This window comes from Neolamprologus multifasciatus, chromosome 4, assembly GCF_963576455.1.
Source record: "Neolamprologus multifasciatus chromosome 4, fNeoMul1.2, whole genome shotgun sequence".
NCBI classification, from domain to species: Eukaryota; Metazoa; Chordata; class Actinopteri; order Cichliformes; family Cichlidae; genus Neolamprologus; species Neolamprologus multifasciatus.
This window is the reverse complement of record NC_140442.1, coordinates 26,961,737-26,984,395: the sequence shown is the minus strand read 5'-3', so window position 1 is coordinate 26,984,395 and position 22,659 is coordinate 26,961,737. Positions and strand designations below refer to the sequence as shown.

General features: G+C 38.7%; 1 protein-coding gene and 1 long non-coding RNA gene across 2 annotated transcripts in view; both read right to left on the bottom strand.

Moving 5' to 3' along the window:
* The window catches only part of LOC146520668 (uncharacterized), a 489,613-nt gene that overhangs the window by 277,912 nt on the left and 189,042 nt on the right, over positions 1–22,659 (bottom strand). The gene's annotated exons all lie outside the window — the stretch shown is intronic.
* Positions 2,847–14,172, bottom strand: hoxb9a (homeobox B9a). The gene is made up of 2 exons (XM_085158156.1): positions 12,675–14,172; positions 2,847–5,018 (listed from the first exon to the last, which is right to left on the bottom strand). Exons 1-2 carry the CDS (start codon positions 13,288–13,290, stop codon positions 4,783–4,785), a joined length of 852 nt encoding a protein of 283 aa, XP_085014282.1. The 5' UTR covers positions 13,291–14,172; the 3' UTR covers positions 2,847–4,782.

Genomic DNA, 22,659 nt, shown 5'->3' with positions numbered 1-22,659 from the left:
GGCACTCAAATACACTCTCTCTCTACACATTGTTCACTCTGTCACATGCAATTCAATTTATATTGTTTATGTCATGTGTGCGTGTTTTTAAATATTCCGCCTCCCTCCGTTAAAATGCCTTAACAATTACAGACTGTTCCATTCTTTTGTTTGTGAGCAAACTTGCAAATTGAGCAAAAATGCTTTTTTCCATTGTACATTGCTTCTCTTTTTATTGGTACTGCTGGATCGGAAACATAAAATACTTCTTTGTATTACTAGCTGCTAACAGGCTTGTTTTGGAGCTAGCTGATAGACAGTCTCACCCTCTTCTTCAAAGTCACTGTCAGACTATGATTTGACAGTGCTGCTGTACAATTCAATTCGAATTAATTAGAGCAATTAAATTCTGTTTTAATTATATAGTGCCAAATCACAATAACAATTTCCACAAGTTGCTTTGTACTGTAAGGTACAAAGCAACTTGTACCTTACAAGTTGCTTTGTAAATAATAAAATAATACAAAAAAAATCATTTGTTGTGTTTCAATGCATATTCACACAAGGTTACCCTACAATAACACAGAAAATAAAAAAGAGAGAAAACCCTAACAATCAGATTATACCACACTGCAAGGACCTTTGCTTCCTATGCTCCACTCCCCCTGAGTCTCTTACTTTCCTATCTAGTGCCTTATACAAAAAAGACAAAATAACTTGTGTTTTGAAAACTCTTACTCTTTATCATCTTCCAGATCCTCTCTCTCCTGAAAATACTGAGGGTTTTCTGAGCAGAGAGCATTTTCTTTATTATTAGGGAGCCACACAAGCAAAGTTATTTATTTGTTGTGTTCCACCACAGAGTTACACATATCCAGACGACAGAGGGTAAAAGCAAAATGTGGGAAAGAGACGACACACTGATGTAAGTGCTTAATATGTAACAATGTTGGAGCCTTGTGTGGGAAAAGAACGAGAAGAAAGACAAAACATACAAGTACACACAATTACGCAAACACACATAGAAAATAATAGAATTTAATTTTCTTGGTCAGGGAGAATGATAGCTTTCTACTCATCCATAGATCCCACTGGCCTTGCTCATTGGGATGGCAACTATAGCAACATGTATGTTTTTTTTTCCAGTAGCCTACTTCACATTGGTATTTCCTGATATTAAGCCTGGTGACATCTGGGTATGACTCTAGTTATGTATCGCTTTCATGTTCCAAGGTAGGCATGGGGGGATAGCCTGGTGACCCTTTACTGGATGCAGGCCCTTGCCAGGATTCAACATCCGACCTATTGTTTCTTTGTTTTTTCTTCTTCTTTTTTTTTCTTTTTTTTTTGAAAATAAAAATGGTAGGGTTTGAGGGTAGGCCAGATCTGTGCTGGGGAAATAGGACCACAATATTCAGCATGATTTCACGAGACTGAGCCCCAAATAGTAATATTTATAAAGTCTTGCCCAAACCCACCTGTAAACACACTTCCCAACAGCTGAATATCAATTTTTAAACATATAATTTACATTTTTTTTAAATAACTCATTGCTACACTGATACCAAATTACACAAAGAGAAATTAAATTCATATTAGTACTCCCAAACCTAAGTATTCTAGGCACTCTAGAGCTTCATGTTACTATTTTGTAACTTTCTGCATTAACAGCATAACCGTGGCAACTTTTAACTATTTCTACAGTTTCAGCTATGATAATTGTATCTGTGATAAATAAGAAAGGAAATAGAAACGCTGCATGCATAATCAGACTTTGTGTCTGTAGGAGGCATTTGGTGCAGCAGAGACAAACACAGGAACCACAGCGGCTTCACAAGCCCCTAATGGACGGATGAGATGCCTCTATCTAATGAATGCACTCATCATCTGTGTGTGTGTGTTTGGGGGTGGGGGGCTATGGGTTTATTACAGGCTTTTGGTGTTGCAGCCAAACAGACGCCCCTCTTCTTTCAGTTGCAGTGTAGAACTGAAGAGACACATATTTTAAACACATGCCGCTCCATCTGCTTTTATCCCTCAGTCTCTTTGTCTTTTGTCTTTTCCGTCACAAACTACTAACTCTGAACCTCCTCACATTTAAATACATAAGCCTATATACCAACATGGTAATCAAACTAAACATGTTCTTAATATAAAGTATCTTCTTTAATATTAGTCTCACCATCTCAAGTTTGCAATTGCATAAAGAAACAAGAGACAACAAACCAAGCAAAAAAAGGACCAGGGCTTTAAAGAGTCTTTAAGGAGTCAGAGTGTGTTCATACATTTTCTGGAAAAAAAAACCTCCTGTGTGTCTGTGTGTGTGTTTGTGTGAGTGTGTGCGTGACCTCTTTCGTCCTTACTCCACCTCTGTGATGACGTGGCTTTATTTTGTCTTAAAGAAACATGTCTTCATATAAAGTTAAGCCATGTGGTCTCATAGGTGACGGGCTATGAAGAGGATTTTGTGTGCGCTGAGCTTCAGCACCTTGTATTACACACACGTGGTGTTCAGGCCCACTGGAGTGTGGAGGTGCTATGTCCTTTCATCATTTTCTCCTCCGGTTTGTGTTTGTTTGTGTGTATACGTCCTCCTTTCATGTTTGCTACACCTCTGTGTTCACATGGCTTGATTTTGTCTTGAAAACACATGGCTTAATATAGAGTTAAGCCATGTAGTTCTATAAGTACGCTTCTAGGACTGCAACATCCAGAAATGGTTGTTCCTTTGTCAGGAGAGTAAATAGTGAAAGTCAGAGTAAGGGCAGATAATTATAATACTATTGAATCTCTGCCCCAATACATCACCAGAATGTTATCGTTCACCATAACAAAAATAAAAAATACAAAATCAATGACACAAGAGGTTCACCGGACTGACATCAGAACATGTTTTAGACAGTTGGTACAACAACATGGAAAATAGAATCTACAGAACATGGCAGACAAAACGAACAGTCATCTATATTACAGTAAAATGTAATTTCTCGAAAGGACAACTCACTCAACTTATTCCAATAAGACAAGGTTACTCACTTTATATACAATAAATAAGAAATATTTCATATCAAGAAACTTCTCTTTAGTTTCTTTTTCCTTTTAGCATCCCCCCTGACAGATTTAACACACAAAACGATGTATAACGAAATGATGTCTTTGAGGCATGCGCAAACCATGTAAACATTTGTGTAAATAGAGGATTTGTTGATGCTTCGGAGAAACAGCAGATTTCTCTTCTTGCTAAAAAAAAACATCTGGCTATATAAACCCATTATATTTTATTGTAAAAAGGAGTAGCTGTATTGTATATTTATTTTGGTTCACACACAAACTCTCTCTCCCCCCCCCCCCCCCTCTCTCTCTCTCTCTCGCTCTCTCTCTCTCACACACACACACACACAAGCGCTCGCGCGTGTTGTTTATTTCCCATCCATAAAACTGCTACGGGGCGCCATTTAAGTATGCCGACACTACAAAAACGCAGTCCGGCTCTACAACACGGCCTACTTATGTTTTAACATCCAAATCAATAAAGTTCTGCATAAAATGAAGAAAACACTCGAAGATATACAATCTGCATACTAACCTAAGACTTTTTTTTTTCAACTTTCTGTCTGTTGCTCTAGACTTAAACTTGTAATGGGACCTGCAGACATGTATTTATTTCCAGCTTTATTTATTTATTTATTTTTATTGCACCAAGTTTCTGGTAGTAAATAGAAACCAGTGTTGCGCACGCATTCAACACAATTCGTCTCATGAGAGAGAATGCCTTGCATAGCAGTTGATACACGACAATTTATAAAAATAGAAAGGACTTTTTTTAAGAATCCAACGATCAGAAGCGACTTGGAAAAAAGACTGACGATGGTAAGCAGACGTACGTTATATCCTTGTTTTCAGTCTGAAATGTGCACAACTGAGCTGGAAGTTTAATTTGATGGAAAGGGTTATTAAATAAATAATAACTGTCGTGAGTCCTCTTCTTAATTAACTCTAAATTCTTGTGACGTCAGGCTACTGATCAGCCGCCGCCGCAGCGCATGAGCCACCCTAAAAGCAAGCCGAACGCCGAGATCCCAGGGATAGACAGACCCGATGGTCAGACAACCGGGAAACAAACGGCTATTGGCTGCTTGTATCAGCTTCGACTATCAGGCGCTATGTAATCAAATCCTGCCAGAAAAAAGAGTGGGTGAGGTGGGGGAGTACAAATACAAACGAACAGCAACGCGCGTGTGTGCGAGCTGTGCGTGCTTTTCGTGCTTGTTAATGACCGGGTGAAATCCCATTTTCAGCACTTCAGCACACACCTCTGGTGTCAATAAACAATCAATCAGCTTTCTGCACATTTTATCTTGAATAATTTAAACCGATATCAAATTGCATTACTGTATAATAATTGTTAGCTTAATAAGAACTCGGTAGAAAGTAATGGCAACAAAATCTTTGAATTCATCAATCTATTAGTCTGATCCGAAGGTTTAGACTGAGTCAGTCTGAGTGCTTTGAAAGATTGGCCGCCAAAACAAACTCAATTTTTACTATCGCAATCGCCTAATAGGAAATAATCCAGAAGTTCCAGGAAATTTCTAATTCTGAAAATCAGACGTTCCTAATACTTCAGCTGCAGCGTCATACGCGCTTGTTTGGGATCATACTTAGAGATTGACATCACGTTTGGCTCACTCGGAATGTTAAAAGAAATTGAAGCAGTAGATGTGCATGTACATTTTTGCAGTTCTTGGGAATGTGAGATGTGTGTGTGTGTGCATGCATGCGTGTCTGAGTGTTTATGTCCTGCTAGTCCTTGGATTGGTCCTTGTTTTGTTTCTTCATTTTCATCCTCCGGTTCTGGAACCAGATCTTCACCTGCCGCTCTGTCAGATTGAGTGCGCGCGCCACCTCATGTCGCCGATCGCGCGTGAGGTACATGTTGAACAGGAACTCCTTCTCCAACTCTAGCGTCTGGTATTTGGTGTACGGACAACGTTTCTTTCTGGAGGAACGTGCATGAAGCCAATTGGCCGATGGGTCATCTGCAGGAAGAAACGACAGAAAAAAATTCATCGATTAAAAAATAAAAATTGATAATCCATGCAGTCACTCTAACACTATTTTGTGTTCACGACATCTTGAAGACAACACTAGACTCAGCAAATGACACTTTTATGCACGTTATTAATAACACATAATTTGGACAGAAGTAAAACCATGGCCCTTTTATATGGCATCACATCAAAGCCACGCGGCCTTCTTTCCATGAATACCCTCCAGTATGCAGATTAAAAATGACAGAGGATTAAAGGGGAAAAACAGAAAAAGAAGAGAAAAGAAAAACTCGGACTACCAAGCTGGTTTCCTTTTTCTTCTTCTTGTTGGATAATTTTTAAAAATTATTATTGAACTCATTTGTACCTCACATTGGCTTCAGGCGCCAGTCAAGGAGGCAACTATCAATAACAAGAAAACAAAACAAAAAAGCAAGGCAAAGTTGAATGCACAAGGAGTAAGCACTGTCTCTATATTTGCAGCTTAATCTAATTTTATGACAAAAGAAAGCAAACACACAAACACACATTGGTGAAAGTGTTCTATCTTTTTGTTTTTTGTAAGGATTATGATTTCGCTTGTGTAGCAATTGTTCCTAAATTTCCTAGCTGTGGGAAATCTATAATCCAGAAAAAAAGGTTATCCTTTGCTATTCATTAAGCGTACTGAGATTTGGCTCTTTTGAGTGCAGTAGCAGAAATCTGAATGAAAACTAAATGTTTTTGGTTTCGATGAGAACATAATGAATTTCTCTCAGTTATTTCCCTCGCTGTCTTTGCATCGCCTCCTTGTTTTCCAGGCCACTGTGCCCCCACCACCCCTTCTTCCCATCACCACAACCCCGTTTATAGCATTCAGGACAGTGTAATTAGCCTTAAATTCTCGTTTAGCAGGCATGGGTTTGGTTTGGGGCTCAAAGCTATGCCCCCCCCGGATCTCCACTATGAGGCAGGTTGCAAGGAGTCTCCCGGCATCTCAAGTTTCTAAAGGATAGTTACATATCAAAACAAAGCCCCCTACTCAATTTTAAACCCTTTGATAGTGCTTTTGTTCATCTGAAAGAAAATTGCGCATCCATAGCTCGTTCTGGTACATTTCCATTTTTATATGTTCTAAATAAAATCTTTAACCAAGCGCAAGCATTTCCTGTGGTTAGGTCAGAGTCTTCCTCCATTAAGTCAAACCAACAAACGGAAACGCCTAGCGGTTAGAATAACTAAACTTTAACAAAGAAAAAAAATACATCCAATGTTACCAAGTCAGGCCTTAAAACTCCAAACAAGACAAATAAAAACTCCGTTTTAAAAGCCATAAAATGCCATCAGCAATGATAAAAATGTGGGACGCACAGGGGAAAACAAGAGCATGCTGCGATTATTTCCTTTAAAGCTGCTGTTCATTCGTTGCAGTGTTATTTGATTTTATTTAATTTAAAGGAAATCAGAGAAACAAACCACAAATGAAGTCTGACCATCAGTATGACCTGGAAATAGTTACTTTTTCTGAATCTTTCTGATTCATCCTTGCACCCACCAGCAGGTCTCCAGCAGGTGCTATGTCCTTTCATCATTTTCTCCTCCGGTTTGTGTTTGTTTGCGTGTATGCGTCCTCCTTTCATGTTTGCTACGCCTCTGTGTTCACGTGGCTTGATTTTGTCTTGAAAACACATGGCTTAATATAAAGTTAAGCCATGTATTTCTATAAGAATGACTTCTAGAACTGCGACCTCCAGAATAGCTTGTTCCTTTGTCAGGAGAGTAAATAGTGAAAGTCAGAGTAAGGGCAGATAATTATAATTCTATTGAATCTCTGCCCCAATACATCATCAGAGTGTAATTCGTTATTGTTCACCATAAAAAAAAAAAGTTAAATCAATGACACAAAAGGTTTCCCGGACTAACATTAGAACGTGTTTTACAAAACGTAAAGAAACATGTAAAGAAATATGAGGTATAACAACTTGGTAATTAGAATCTAAAGAACATGGCAGACAAAACGAACAGTCATCTATATTCAACACCTATATTACAGTAAAATGCAATTTCTTGAAACGACAACTCACTCAACTCATTCTAATAAGACAAGGTTATTCACTTTATATACAATAAATAAGAAATATTTCATATCAATTAACTTCTGTTTAGTCTTTTTTGTCATTTTTTCCTGTTATCATTGCCCTTCCCAATTTAACATTTGAGGTGGCTGCTCCTCCCTGAGACTGTTTCTCCTCCTAAGTGTGGAGTTTGTTCTCCACACCATCACTAAGTGCTTGTCATATAATCATCTAAGTAATCTTGTAGGGTCTTTAAAAGATAAAACACCTTGTGATTACTGAGATTCTGATCTGGATCCCATTTTATATTTATGTAAAATAAATTGTTTTAATAATTAGATATCAAGCAACTCTTTGAGTTTGAAATGAGTAAATACAATAAGGATATTAATTCTCCTGCATTTCATGGTGACATTTTCAATTGGCTTGAAGTTGACCTCTATTGTAGTTTGCCACATCCATATTGACTTCCTGATGATGGCTCTTTGGGTCCGGTTGATCTTGTACAGTTCTAAGCATTCCAGGATCCATGTGTGAGCCATTCACTCATAGGCTTTCTTGTAGTCAGTCCAGGTGGTGCATGATTGGTCAGTCTCATGTTGCAGAAAATGACTGCTCTAGCTACCAGTAGCTGGTGTTTTGCCCCTCTGATGTTTCTGCCAGTTCCTTTCTGGGGTCGAATCATTTATTGAGCCATATGCCTGTTCATCTTAGCTCCTATGATGCCTGACACTGTGGTTCATCTGTGCTGCCAGAGGCTCATGGAATATAGTTAGCTTTTTTAGTCAGTACGTGTGAATGACGCTAAGGACTGGTACTGTCCAACTCTTCATATTTGAAACTCTTTCTTGGATGTCTGCCACTGTGATGGCTACTGGAAACGGTTCAGGGAGCTTCCTGTGGTGAGCTCTTAGCTGCACTAGCCACTGAGCATTGTTGTTATTTGCTGTGTCCTTGTCCCATATGCTCTTCTAGTACTGCTCTGTCACCAGCCTTGGTGGGGCTGCTCTCAGTCTGGTATAAACAGGGCTGTGTAAAGTTTCTGAGAAAATTGTTTAGAAAGAAAACATTCTCCCTTGCTGATCTGTTGGCTTATATTTTCTTCAATAACTGCTTCCATCAGATATAAAGTTCCTTGAGATGACTGGTGTTGTGAACTGACACTGTATATAACCAGTGGGTGGCATGATGGCTATGGCCGTCATTTGTATGCAGTCTATAGTAATCTTGCAATGCTTGAAACTCTGTGTTTTGAAGATGATTGCATTATCTAGAATCTGTCTCTGCTTGGATTTGACAGAAGATATAATTTAGGTTTCTCTTGTGTTCTCCCTGCAAGTTGAATTATAGTTAGTGGCCATTGTCAGTAAATATGTCCTTAATACCTTCTGGAATTAATTTCCTTCAACAAAAGCAGCATGTAGAGGATATATTTCAATGCAGAACAAAATAATGTCCAGTAAAGTGATGAGGCTGGTGGGAACTAGGAGGGTGAGAGCTTTTGTCACTGTAAAGTGTGTGCTTTGCATTCCCTGGGTCTATATTCACCTCTAGGACCATTCATTACCCTCAGAGCTGTGCCGTGACGATGGCTGTCACCCAGGATGACAAACCGATTGAGGAGTGGGAGAGTTTGGAAAGGGCTGAGTTAGTGTAGACATCTTTTTTCTAATATATGGGAAGTCAGAGAGTATCTCGATAGAAAGAATAAGGCTGGGGTGGGGTGTTGCTTGTATAATGGTAACCCTTGCTTGTATGTTAACTTTAAGTTTTCTCTAGGTTACATCCACATAGTTGCAGAAGCTTGGTGTTCATGGACAGGCGCATGGATGAAAAGATTTACGTTCCCCTAAAGCTGCCTGCTATAGCCCATGGCCCTGCAGCTGATGTTCAGTTGTTAGCATGTGGGTCTTTGCCTAGGTGTGTGTGTGTCTACTTTGATGAATGCATGAAAACAGCAACTGAAACAGTTAAGATAAATATCCCATCCAGTCTCTTTTTCTCTGTGTGTCTTCCTCCCTTTGCAATTTCACCCTAATAGTTCCAGAAATTGACCTCTCATATATCCCAAAGGCATGTTATTACATTTCCCAGAGTCATATTTTATCCCGCTCCCATACTTCCCCATCCCCATCCACCGCCAACACTTATACCCCATCTCACCAACAGCAACACGCCAATTAATGGGGTTGTTTACTCTGTGTTATAAGTTAATAAAGTTCAAGGTAATAACTTTCTCAGCCTGCTTGGCAGCAAAAGCAGAAGCACAAAGACTGAAGTGTAATCTTGTAGTTTATTCTGGAAAGCAGCCCAGTGCCAGAAGCATAAAGAGAAATCTGTAGCTGTAGACTAGCGTTAACTGGATAGGATGTTTTCAAAGGTAGCATTCCAGTGATGTTATTCACATGGCGACCATTTTAAATACTCAGCCATAATCTGAAGATAGACTACATCATGCAGACACTCATTTTTATATATTCCTCCCTGAAAACAAGTTAAAGAGGACGGGTACAGTTTATTAGACTGATTTCACAAGCAAAGCTAGTCTTAGAACCTGGCTATCACAGCATGTTCATTTTCAGATTTACAAGGTTGGATCGGGGAAACAGTCAAGTTTTTCATGTTGATAAAAAAATGTCCAGAATGTTTCTGTGGTTGACGACACATGAATGCCAAAAAGTAAAACTTTTTCAGAATTCTTCCAACACCAACCGTCTGTTCAAAATTCCTTATTACTATCAAATAGGGGAGGGATTTTGCCATGCTGTAGCTGACACATTTAAGTTTATAAAGTCAACATTTTCAGGGGAATCTGGTTACTGTGGAGGACTGCGTTGTTAGGCATTTATATGTGACCACTTCTATCTGGTATAAGACCCAGTGTTACGTGAATAATAACAGAAAGTACATTTTAATGTTCTAATTTCACGAGTACACAATATGTAACATGCCTGTTTGTGAGTTTTAGAGGTGCTGAAAATTTTATTTGCTACCTTTGGAAGTTAATGGCTCCTAGCTTCCCTGTTTCCAAGTTAATTTAAGCTAATAAACGTAATATGTATCCTATATACATAAACATGGTTTCAGTCTTCTCATTTTACCTTTTCAAGGAAGCAAATAAGAATGTCCCTAAAATGCCTAAAGATGTAAAAGAAAGTCATTCCAAACCAAAGAGTTTTGAAAATGACAAATGCAAATCACCAAGTGTGTTTCCACCCAAACTGCTTTACCACTGCTTTACTAATTACTCAAAAAAAAAAAAGTCGCGCAGGGAGGCTCAATCAACGCAGTGTTGTGACGCCACCATTTTGAAATGTCCACGTTATGAAAAAGAGAAAAGGCTTTCAAATGCTGCTTAGTATGGCTCCCACTACCTGAAACATTAAGTCACTGCAATACGGACACAAAGAGAACACAAATCAACCAGAGGAAAAAAGTCTCTATGGCTGCTTTTTGAACCCTATAAGACAGCTCAGAGAGAAACTTTTTTTTTCTATTACTCATTCAAACAGGGGAACAGAGGAACTCTTCAGGAGGAGCACCTTCACGAACACCACGGCGCTACGAACGGAAAGTCTAATAATTCAGACTGGAGCCTGCTAGCCTCCATCCTGTCTTTAGACTAGCTCACTGCTCTGATGGATAGCGTGCTCAATCGCAGTAATAAGCTGGCTGTGCATGTGTATGCATATGTGCGTGACTCTAGTGTAGTATTCGTGTATATATACACTAAACGTGAATGTGTGTATACATGAATGTGTGTTTCTTTGTGACCATTTTTTTTCTTATTAAGGCCACAATAGAGACAGAGGTCTCCCGCTCTTTCTCGCACACTGATGTTCCGACTCCTCTGGTAGATTTGTCAGGAGGGAGTTGAGAAGGGGAAATAAATTCCGGCGTCAGTTAAAAAGAAAGTATACATTCATTTGAATCTCTTTCTAGGGTACGGTTTTCTTCTGTCCCATCCAAAAAGTCAAGAAACTTTGGAAGAGAACTGTGAAGAGACCCAGCATGTGACAGGTCAAATGCTGTTGTTAAAAAAAGCAAACAATCAGAAAAAACACAAAGGAACGAAAGCACATAAAAGAAGAGGAGATAAAAAAGACCGTCCTGCACTTGTCAAACTACCAACGGATTTATAACAAGATGACCGATGACTGTGATTTGTGGAAGGTATTTTTACATATACGTTCGTATAACCACCAGACTACAGACCACAATAAGGTCAGTAGAGCTGTGCCTGGGTTGAAGTATTACACAGCAGGAAAGGGTAATTTTAACAAAGTTACAATTCAATTAGCTGTTTGTTTGATGCTTTGAGATTAACCTGATTTGAAGGCTGCAGTCATTTATATATTATCGGGTGATTTCTTTTAAAAAGTAAATAAATAAATAAAACTCGCTAGTACATAAAGAACACACAAAATGAAATTAATTTGGGATATATATTCATTGTGTTTCACGTTGTAGCTGGCAAGCCATTGAGGAATTTACATGGGCCTAGGTGGGACGATTTATACACGCTGTGAGAAGGCAGAGTGCACGTCCTGACTGTCCAGCTCTGATGTGAGTCTAACAAAGTGTAGCCAGAGCCCGCTGCAGGCTGACTTAGAGGCCTCTGCCCCACAGATGCTGGCGGCTCAGAGCTCTGCGGCTAGGTCACTGACCTTTCATGATTTTTAAAAAGAAACCGGGTTCGACAATCTGGTTTGTAGTTTGTTTTCTTCTTCCTCCCATTTATAAGCGTACAACTAACAAGAGAAACGGTAGACGCGCGGGGCGTGAGGGGGGCATAAAATGGGTAATGCGTAAAGGCGAAGGATTGGAAGCAGAAGGGTCCAGAGACAATATCTTAATCTATCTCAAAGAAGATTTGGTCTTTTTGAAACATGATAGTAATGCGTATGTCAATCTGAATGTAACACAAACAAACTACCTTCTGTGATTTCTGTCGGGTTGATAGCTTTAAGGACGAAGAGGAAAAAAAGTGCCAAATAGGCTAGAAGTTTTCCAACTGTTAGTCTTAATAATCTTTCTTCCTAAGTTGACTTTGAAGCTTTTTGGACTCACCGCCCTCCCCGCGCGCGCTCCAAACCTTTTAACATGTATATAATACGTACGCATCATTTGCGCAAAGCTGTGACAAGCTTTTGCCAGACGGTCAACACTATCGTAAGCACTATGAGTCACTTTGACGGTCTCTTTTAAGGCAATACCAGGGTCACCTTTAAAGCAAGCAACATTATAATACAGAGTGTTGCTCGTAATATCTTTAGCTAATTTAACAGCTTTAATAAAATCGTATGCATCACTTGCTGGTCACTGACACATATTTTTTAAAGAACTGTTAAAGACTGAAAAAGTTGCGTCCCATAATCCATTTAAAAAATGTTACTACAGGCGCCAGCTGCAAATACAAGGATGACATGAGCCAAAAAACACAGTAAAGTTAGAGAGCAGACGGTGAGGGCACTTCGGCCTCTCCAGTTCTTTGTTCTAGTTTTATGGCGGCATTAAAACCATTTACAATCACCCCCCTCCTCTTGTTCTCTCCCACTATCACGCGTTATTTCCTGCTTTAATAACTTACTTTGATCCAGGCCATCTTTGTCCTCATTCCCTTCACTAATGTCCTTGTTTTCTTCGAACCCTGTTCCCTGGATGGCGGCCGAATGGTGGCTAAGCTCGCGCGCTGCCGTGGACGCTGACTCCAAGATGTATGTTGTGGGCTCGTGCTGATGCTGTCCCATGATTTTGGATGCGATCTCCCCACCGAGATGGCCAAGCTGAGGCTCCAGCTTGACCTGACCCGTTTGGCCCTGTACCGGACCAGACTCAGAGCTCCGCGGCGCACAGTCCAGCCATGAACGTATGTACCGTGTGTCCGCGGCGGGCACGTGCTGCGCGGGGATGTAGGGATGGTAGACAGCGGGGAGGCCACTGGCACCGTGGTGTGGATTAAATGGGCTCCACGATGACGAGAAGACTGGAGGCTTGGGCTGGAAACTGCAGGACGGATAGGAATCGGGATGGGGATGCTCCGTGTGCGCAGCAGCGCCACCCGGCAGCCTCCCACTCGCGGACGCAGCGGAGCTCGAGCCGGAATATTGGGCGCTAGGAAAGCGAGTCTGGGATGAGAGTTCATCGCTCTCGTGACTTATGATGGAGTCCACGTAATAGTTGCTCAAAGTCCCAGAAATGGACATTCTCGGGCATTATCTGTGAAACGCCTCGAGTTCACTAAATAGAAAACAAGACAAGAGACATTACGAGATTTCCTTCCTTTCCCTCTCTTTCTTTTTCTTCTTCAATTCTGTGCTTTGCTAGGTTGCCCCCTCCCTTTCTTACTTCGTCTCTCTGCCTCTCTATCCCTCCCCTAGTCCCTTTCTTTCGAAACAAAGTGCTACAGCCCTACAGCCTAGCAATGTGCACGGGGGTTTGTCAAGTCTGTGAGCGAGGCGAAAAGTGATTGGCCGGTTTTTTTTCTTCTAACCTGAAAAAAAGCGTCAATGAAGCGTAAATCACGCATGCACAAGCCCCCACCCCCTACCCCAGATAGATGTTTATATGCAATATGCAAAATTAAGGCTATTTCCGAATATCTTGTCAATTTATTTACTGCTGCTTTCGATCTAGGATAATATAAAACCGTTAAATTATGTTATGTCTGGACTGTATGTATGAACTGTAAAGCAGAGACAATGGCTGACAAATAAGTAGTGCCAAATGAATGAAAAAAAAACTAAATCAATTCCTGGATCGAGGAGTGTGCTTTTAAAATACCAGTAGTATAAGTGCCAATAGTCCTCCACTTAAGGAGAGTTAACACAGATATTTTCTATCCTAGACAAGATAGGCGGTAAAATTCACACCTATGTGTGTTTTTCATCGTTTACTTGACTCCTGGATCTACTTGGCAGCTTTTCTGAGAGTTCTAGAGCGTTTTTATTGACAGATTAACAGCCAGTTGTGTTAACGAGCGCCATTAAATCGGGTCCTGCGTGGTTAGGTCGCTTGTCTTTATAGCGCAAACTACTTCAACTACTTTTTTGAGTCTGTTTAATACCATAATAAAATCCTAGATCGTGCCGGCTGCTTTGGTTTTTATTGAGTTGATATATGGCCTGTGGTGGTGCGGATTGTAAACGCAACTGGGGCTGTTGAATCTTTCCTGCTACTCCGGTACAGGGTACTTTACACTCAGCGGTCAGCCTGCTATGGGTAAACATAGCTCGGTCCGGAGCGCAATGGGGGCACCGGGAAGAGAAGCTGGAACGGACTTTTATTTCATGGAACCGGTGGTGACTTCTTTGGCTGAATTATTTGGGATGAAATCCGCCGGTGTGCTCGAAACCAAGAAGCCGAAGAGCAGCTGCGGTCTGTGCTGATCGGGAGACCTAACATTTGACTTGCAGCTGACCTGCAAAGTCACCGGGCTTGTAAGTCTTTGCATTTATTTCTAATTACAGAATTGGAGTCTTTGACACGTTCAGGAAGTCATTCTAGTACTCAAGGGTATAAATCCGAACTGTCCATCGTGTATGGAGCTAACAGTTATTTACGACAATTAAATATGAAATACAGGTTGCTTGTTATTAAAGCTGTTATTTACCAGGTGAAAGATGGACTATAGCGCAGCTTTCATATATGCTGAGGAGACATGATGACTTGTACGATTCTTAGCAACGGCTGGTGAATGTTCATTTCAGGAGAAGAAATGCAAATACAAACCCAACAAACCTAGAGTCCTTCAAACATGACTGGTGACTCTGGCGCACAGTTTGGTATTTGAGCTTGAATTTACCACATTCCTCTGAGCTTTTGTGTTAAAGCACTCGTTTACAGCTTCGTTTGAAAATCAAAAAGAAAAAGAAATAAAAATATAAACTGTATTAAAAAAAATCTAGCTGTTCATGCTCAATCAAATAGGTTCTAGATAAAGTTACTGTGACCCAGATCGCTTTTATCCACAAGAACAAGTAATGAGGTGCGTTGTGAAGCAGTGTAGCACATTGCCACATAAGTGCCAATTAACCGGACAGTTCAAATTGTTAAGCATTAATTAGCATTATTTTCGATATGTTTAGAGTAGAAAAATACATACTGTTTTGCAGGCATAAATGCTAGGGATATTTTTCTTTTTCAGACCACAGACTGTGGGAATTTTAATTGTCGGTGGGCCTCCGCCCTGCAGGGCGTTCTGCCAACTCGAGGAGTTAATTGGAGACAGTGGTGCTGAAAAAGCTAAAAGAATTTTTCTGCAAACCACCTTAAATTTCAACATCTTCAGTGGTATGACTAAAGAGAGTTTGGAAAATAACCTTCATAGACACACAAACAAAATCCAACACCGTCATGCTCGTTTTGTTAACATTGCCCATACCCAATTAGATGTTCTCTTCAAATATCCTGTAGAGAAAATATTTCCCATCTGACATGGCACAGATTGGCACAAAAGCATGAAACAACTGGAAAGACGTCGGTGACCAAAAAAACACAATTTCACTGCGAAAACTGAGCATAATGAAGTACATGTGCAGAATTCAGCCTCGTCTGTTCAACTTTTATGTTTTTATCTTCGTTTTAGTCAAAGTGCCGAGCTTTAACGGCAACTTCACAGAAAACAAAGCTGAAGCTGTAACCAAACTAATCGGACTTTCCCCCTAACCCTTTCTCATTTATTTCTTTTAAGGGGGGGGGGGGGTGCAACCAGTAAAGCCATTTACATTGCACTAAATCCATTTCCAATATCTCACTTTTTCTGTTTTGTGTGTTTTCTGTTAAATATTATCTTAATATCGATCGCAGGAGTCGTTTAGTGAGAATGAAGCCAGCTGAGTCAATTAAAAAATAAAGTGTAAGAAAGCAATTTACATGTATGATGAAGATGACTTTACTTCATGCATTGCTCTATGTTCAGATATTGAAATTGAAAAGAAAATGATCGCAGTGTGCCGGATATACTAAAGTGAATATTTTTAAGTAAACCTAGTTGGTTTTTCCCACAGCGAAAGCTCCACCATCACACTGTAACCAATTACAAATTAGATCTAAAGTTAAAGGTATTTTGGCTGTTAATCACAATAAAGTTAAAATTAAATAAATGTAGTCGGTGGGGTAAGAAAAATAACGCGAACTTAACAATTTTCTAAATTATTTTGTCGCAAAACAAAACAAAAACAAAATAATAATAATATATAAATGTAGCATTGACACAGCTCATTATGTAGATATTTAATATTTGAGAAAAGCAGCTCAAATCATCGACTTGGAGACATTTTTTTCTTTTCTTTTTTTAAAGGTAAATATTATTTTTAAATTGATTTTAATTTTTTTTAGTTTTACTTAGATAAAATATATTCATTAGCCCTTTGATCTGATTTTTTTTTTTTAATCAACTAGTCCCTGTGGTATTTGTATTTAATTTAATACAGAATCGGTCGGTTAATTGTTCAGTCGGTTAGTTTCCCTGGGGGAAAGGGGTCTCAACATTCTGTCTCAGGAACTTTTAATATTTAAATATTTCATTTCCCCTCATACTGGCATTTTTTCTTCATCCGCTGTTCCTTTTTTCCTAAACGGCGGAAACGTTTTGAAAGGAGCGCAAAATAGGCAATAACATAAATTTCATTATCTTCTGAAATAGAGTGAGGGTGTCAAGTATTCTCCGTTGCATTAAAAGAAACATAACCTTTTTTCCTGGAATATGCATAATGAGTTAACACACATACAGTCATCGTTTCCTCTTCTGTTCAGTTCTTTCTGATATTAAACTGCATTTTCTATTTTGTTTGTAGAAGTAGTCTGTTTCAATAGGCATGATCACGTGGTCACATTAATATTTTAGTGTAATGTAATTAATATGTTTTTGAATTATTTCTAAAAATCAAGAAAATCTCAAATATTATGAACCTTGAGTACAAAACCAGGGGAACAGACTGTTTCAGTGTTAATTCTACAAGAAAAAAATTCCCAAATGTGATAACAGATACTGCAAAAATTAAACTATCAGATTAACACTGATGCATGCTTCTGGTAAAATAACTGCCATGTAATAAAGTCATATTTGCAGTGGAGGTCAGCGTTTACCACTCCAGTAATGGCGGTGTAATAATAAGTCTAAAAAAATAAAATAAATTAATAATAAATAATTAAAAGAAATCGTTAACACTTACTCATATGATTTACAATGGCTCATTTAGGCTTTATATTCTTATTAAAGGTAACGGTTGTTACCTTACAATAAAACCTGCTGAGTATGATAACCTGTGTGATTGATGCGATCTATATATTTTAATAACGACCACGTGGCTGAACGTCGTAGATCATCATATTTCTCAGCTGAAAAGCTTAAGGAGGCTTTCAAAGGATTCAATACGTCCTATACATACCCCCCCCCCCCCCCCCCCCCCCCAATTCACCTATTCACACAAGCGGTTTTTTATGCTTAAATCTTTCTATCTAACACTGATAGATGCATCGGACCAACTTGGAGTTAGTATCGTGCCCATGTTTGGCATACAAACCAGCAACGTTAGGATGACTAGATGACTGCTCTCCCTCCTAAGCTACAGCCACAGTGAAGTCAGTATTAATCATTAGTTAAGCAGCAGGAAAAAAGTAGAACCATATCGTTATGCTGGACGGGCTCACGGCGACAAGTAATGTCTGGAAACATCTTAACTATAGTACAGCTGCTGATAATTCATCTTATATCATTTGACTCAAATAGGGATATTGTTAATAAGTCCACGATATCTTTTACGTTCAGGCACTTCGTTGCTCTATGTAGGGATGATAGTCGTGCTGCTGATGTAATTACAGTATCTTAAAAATCTACAGGAGACCAAAATTATGGGTCTGTTAAGGTGGGTGCAGAATATAAAAAACAAAGCATTTATTAAATGCATTAAAAGGATTTATTTTATTTTTTTGCCTGGCTTAGTAATTCATGATTTGGTACCATCACTACCTACAATCATTCTTTTATTGAGAATAGAGATTTATAAATCTTAGTTAAATTCATGCTTTTGCTAACATTTGTTCTACAATACATAGCCTCAGAGGACATTTTTGCCAGCAGTATTGAAATCCTGGACAATGTTTGAATATGAATATCTCAAAAAAACTATTAAAGCATCAATCTTTCAGTGGCTTCTCTCACCACAAAATTAAATCAGGATCTGTAATATGTGAGTATTGGCTAGTTAAAATGTGGAAATAAATGACTAAATAAAACCGCCCTGTAAAGTCGCATATTTTAGCACACACTAATAAAATTAAACGAAATCACATTGCAGAAGACAGCTAGTGACAATTTTTGAATAGCATATAGTTGTATTACATAATAATGCAAAGACAAAAATGTAAAATACTTTTTACCATGAATTTCTTCTAAAAAGAGTTTTCAAATGGCACTTTATTTATAACTGTTTTTTTAATATATGCATATTTTTTCATTTTCAAGACTCACTCTGAAGGCATGCACATTGCCCTGGAGATGTCTTATGCTGCACATCCTTTCCAGCCCTCTCTCTGTCTAGTTAATCTATGGAAGTCCTCTTCTCCTTCTTTAGTATCCAGCCTCATATGCAAATCACTATAATCGCTTTCCTTTGCCACCCATCGCTTTGCTGTATGCCTTGCCTCAGAGTACTCTTGTCTACTTTCTTTATCTCCTGACTGTCCCATTTTTGTTTGTTCTTCCTTTGAGTATTTTCCTGTTCTTTCTTATTTCACCAAGTCTCCTTGTTCTCTTTCCTGTTTCCAGAGGGCACACCAAATACCTTCTTGCCAGTTTCCCCGTCACGTAGTAAGTCTTCCCCACCACCGAGAGCCTGTTTCAACTCCTGTCTGAACTCTGTGTAACATTTTCTTTCTTCTGCTTCCACCACTTAATGCTTGCCTGGGCCTTCACACACTTCCTTTGCTTCATTTCCAAAGTCATCCTACAGATCACTATGCAATGCTGCCTAGCTGCTCTCATGGTTTTAGGTTTTGGACTCAGTTTGTGGACTTTTGAATTCTTCTTTATCATTTTATTCTCCATTTGGCTCTTAGTTTGCTTATTATTGGTTGACACTTGCCTAGGCATCTTGAGTCTTAAGTTCTTTGGCTCACTTAATATTCTGCTTCAACATATTTGGTTTAGTCTGCTCCTATTTTTTCTTAGTCTTTCCCTCCTTGTCTCAACTTGTCTGTCAATGTCTCTGTGTTTAGTTACATCCTGTTTTATTTTGTTAACCTCTTGACTCATTTCTGTTGTATTTCATTTTGCTTCCCCTATTTTGTTAATGTGATTAGTTTCAGCTTTTTCACTATTTTGCCCCACCCATGTTGCTTTTGCCTGATTAGCCTCTGATCTATCTGAATCCTTTGTTAGTCTGTTCTTGTTCTGTTATTCTGATTGCCTGCTAATCTGTTTCTGCATGTTTTCCCGGTTGGTTTTCTCCATGTTAGTACTTTGCTTATTGGGCTCTGTTTTTTTTTCCAGAAGTCTCAGCCTCAGTTGAGATCACATTTTTGTTTGTTAAATATATCTGCAGTTCTGCACATGGGTCCACATTCTCCTTAATTCCTTAAAGCTACATTTGCCCCTGCAACTACGGTTTCATATCTTTTTCAGATTGCACTTTCTGCAAAAAATGTGGTCCACTCTCATGCATCATGCAGTGTTTCTGTCTCTCCTTGAAGCATGTATCGACAGCTATTTCCATCATTTTCACAAAATCCACTTTTCCATTTATTTATTTATTTATTTTTACTTTTTTGTGGTAGAACATAATCACCAAATGGGATGATGGGTTACACCACAGCAATACCACATGAAGAAGGCTCGTATTTACAATCATTTTATCCAATAGACTGTTTATTTAGTGGGACAGGACAAAGTACTTTTTTCTGTTTGTGTTTTTGTTACCAGCACACAATAAACAGCAGCTACAACTAGTGCTAGGATGTGCTTGATTTACGCCTCTTTTCAGGCTGGTGGCATGCAGCTGGTGTGACTCAGGCAGTTTCAGGTTCCTGTTATCTTAATCATACAGACCAACAACTTGAAAAAACTACATTTCACATCTCCTGTTTGAATCCAGAAGCTTTATGAATGACAGCAGCAGTGGCCACCAACACTGAAAATAAAAGAACTCCAATTTATTCTGGAATCTCAACACAAAAACTGAATAAAACTCAGTGAAGCCAATGCCTAATTTTTAAATGCAATAAAAACTTCTCTGAAGCTTTGGCAGAGGGGAACATTTTAGGGCCACTTGGAGATGGGGCTTGCAATCTAAGATCGAAAACCTTGGACTGTAAAAATTAGTGAACAAGGAAAGCTCTTCAGACATATTTGTACGGATACAACGGCAGAGGGGAAAGTATTTCTTCCTCGGATCAAACTAGAGGATTTTTGGGTTGTTATGTGAACATAAAAAAATAATAATATAAAAAAATATAAAATATAGAAATATTTTTTTTTAAAACTACACTATAGAGCCACTTACTCGTGCCTTTTTTTTAGTTTTACAGCTTGGCCTACACACTATCTTGTGCAAGACATTCTGCTTTTCCCTGGATTGAAATGTGCAAAAATTATAAATTAGTTTTACTTTTGTGCTTCATATCAGCCTAAACTCTCAACTCACTTGAGTCTGAGTCCTTCTTGAATCTGACTCCACTCAAACAAATTTCATATTACAATACTATAATACTAAAAGAACTGATGGTCACACATGTAACAATAAATAAAAATGCAAGAAAAAAATGTTCTTTAATATCTCGCTATGTTTACTTGCAATATCCACTGTGTCAACTTTACATTGCCTGTTCTAGGCAAGCATGCAACATGCGACAGCATGCTTTTGTGTGACTGTGTTCAGGATGTAAATCCATGTTAATTGACAGTATTTTAGCTGTCACGCAAGTATAATAGCTCCCTTAGGGTTTTTTGTGATAGGTTCAAGCCTTAGAGTATTGCCTTTTTCTGGTTTTGATCAAATTTGTTGGATTGTGTGTGGTTAAATCCAGCAGTAAGAGGTCAGCCTGCTGCCATAAATCATGTCTAACAAGTAAAATCCATTCAGCACCAGGTTGCTGCTTGGCTTAATGAATATCCAGGTGTGACTCTGATATGAAAAGAAATTTGAAATCATGTCTAGGGTTGGTTTTGTAGACTAGAATGCATGTAAAAAAAAAAACATACACAGACAAAAAGTTTCAATTCAGTCTCAGAAAATCTGACATGAGGGTATTAAAAGAGAATGCAACAGACAGGAAGAATAATAAAGCAGACATTCCATAGGGTAGAAACCTTCCTTTTGGGTGTATTTTATTGACCACCAATAGACAATAAAAGGCAATTCGGCCACCATAAGGCAATACTCTACCGTAATATACACAACGTCTACAGCTGCCGCCTGTACTTTCTCTAGCCACAAATAAACAAGACAGATAATTACCCCTTGGTAAAACATCAAAAGTGGCAAAGAGAGAGAGGAAAAGGAAAGAGATACATAGATGAGCAGGCAGGGAGTAAGAACAGATATGAAGCTTGAGACAATATGGTGGGACAGAAATGTTGCTGTCTCAACATGGCGCCTGCAGTCCTGCAGCTGGGGAACTGTCCTTACTGCCTCCTTTAGAAAGCTCTTGTTTATTTCCTTCTGTTTCTCCACCCTTCTTACCCTGCACTCCATGTTTGCCATATTTTCCCAGTGAGTATTTTCCTTTCCTCAGTGTCTTTTCTTTTCCTCCTCTCCTCTCCTCTCCTCTCCTCTAATCTCCTAAAAAATGGATGGGCGCTGGTTGTTGCAACAGCATGTGTTTCTGATTAAAGCTCCACACTGGAGTCTTGTGGATTGCTTCTCATGCAAAATAATGTGACCCAGGGTGTCAGATTTAGCCTGTAATGAAACAGGGTAATCTTTATGTTGAGGAAAGCACATCCACTTTTGACTGCCACTCTTCTATTATGTTTTTACATGTTCCAATCTCCATCAATTTTTTATTATAATAATAAACAAAATTTATAATAATAATAAAATAATAAGAATCCCAACTGGCTAAGCAGATTGGATATTTACTGTAAGGTAATATTTTATACTTGACCTTACTTTCTACCATCTTAAACCCTTAACCCAGATAAGTCAGGAAACAGGACAATACTTTTTTAGTATCTATGAAGAGACCACTACATTACTGGAGCTTGCCAGTTATAGTGAAAATGCTACTTGAGCATGATGTCATCCTGAAGTTGTCTTATGAAAGACTTAAATACAGTCCTTGTGGAACAAACCATGTTGCTAACAATACATTTTCTTTACCATTAACAGTAATACTGGTGATGATATCACTAGTTTGATGCTATGTTAATCTCTACTTTGATTGTAATAATTTAATGCATAAAAAACAAATAAATGAATACAAAAAACAAAATTTCAAAAAACAACAAAACAAAAACTACAACTGATGTTGAATATTTGTTACATTTGTAAATTGCAATATCTTATTTTGTTATTTTATAGACATTACATATGTACTCAGAGCAGTTAACACAAAAACTTGTACAATTACTGCCA

What these genes read in the sequence shown, in the direction of transcription:
- hoxb9a (XM_085158156.1), bottom strand. Translation starts at nt 13,290, where the DNA reads ATGTCCATTTCTGGGACTTTGAGCAACTATTACGTGGACTCCATCATA. An exon ending in CAAAGATGGCCTGGATCAAA is followed by an intron (nt 5,019 to 12,674) that starts GTAAGTTATTAA and finishes TTCTTCCTGCAG; the next exon opens with ATGACCCATCGGCCAATTGG.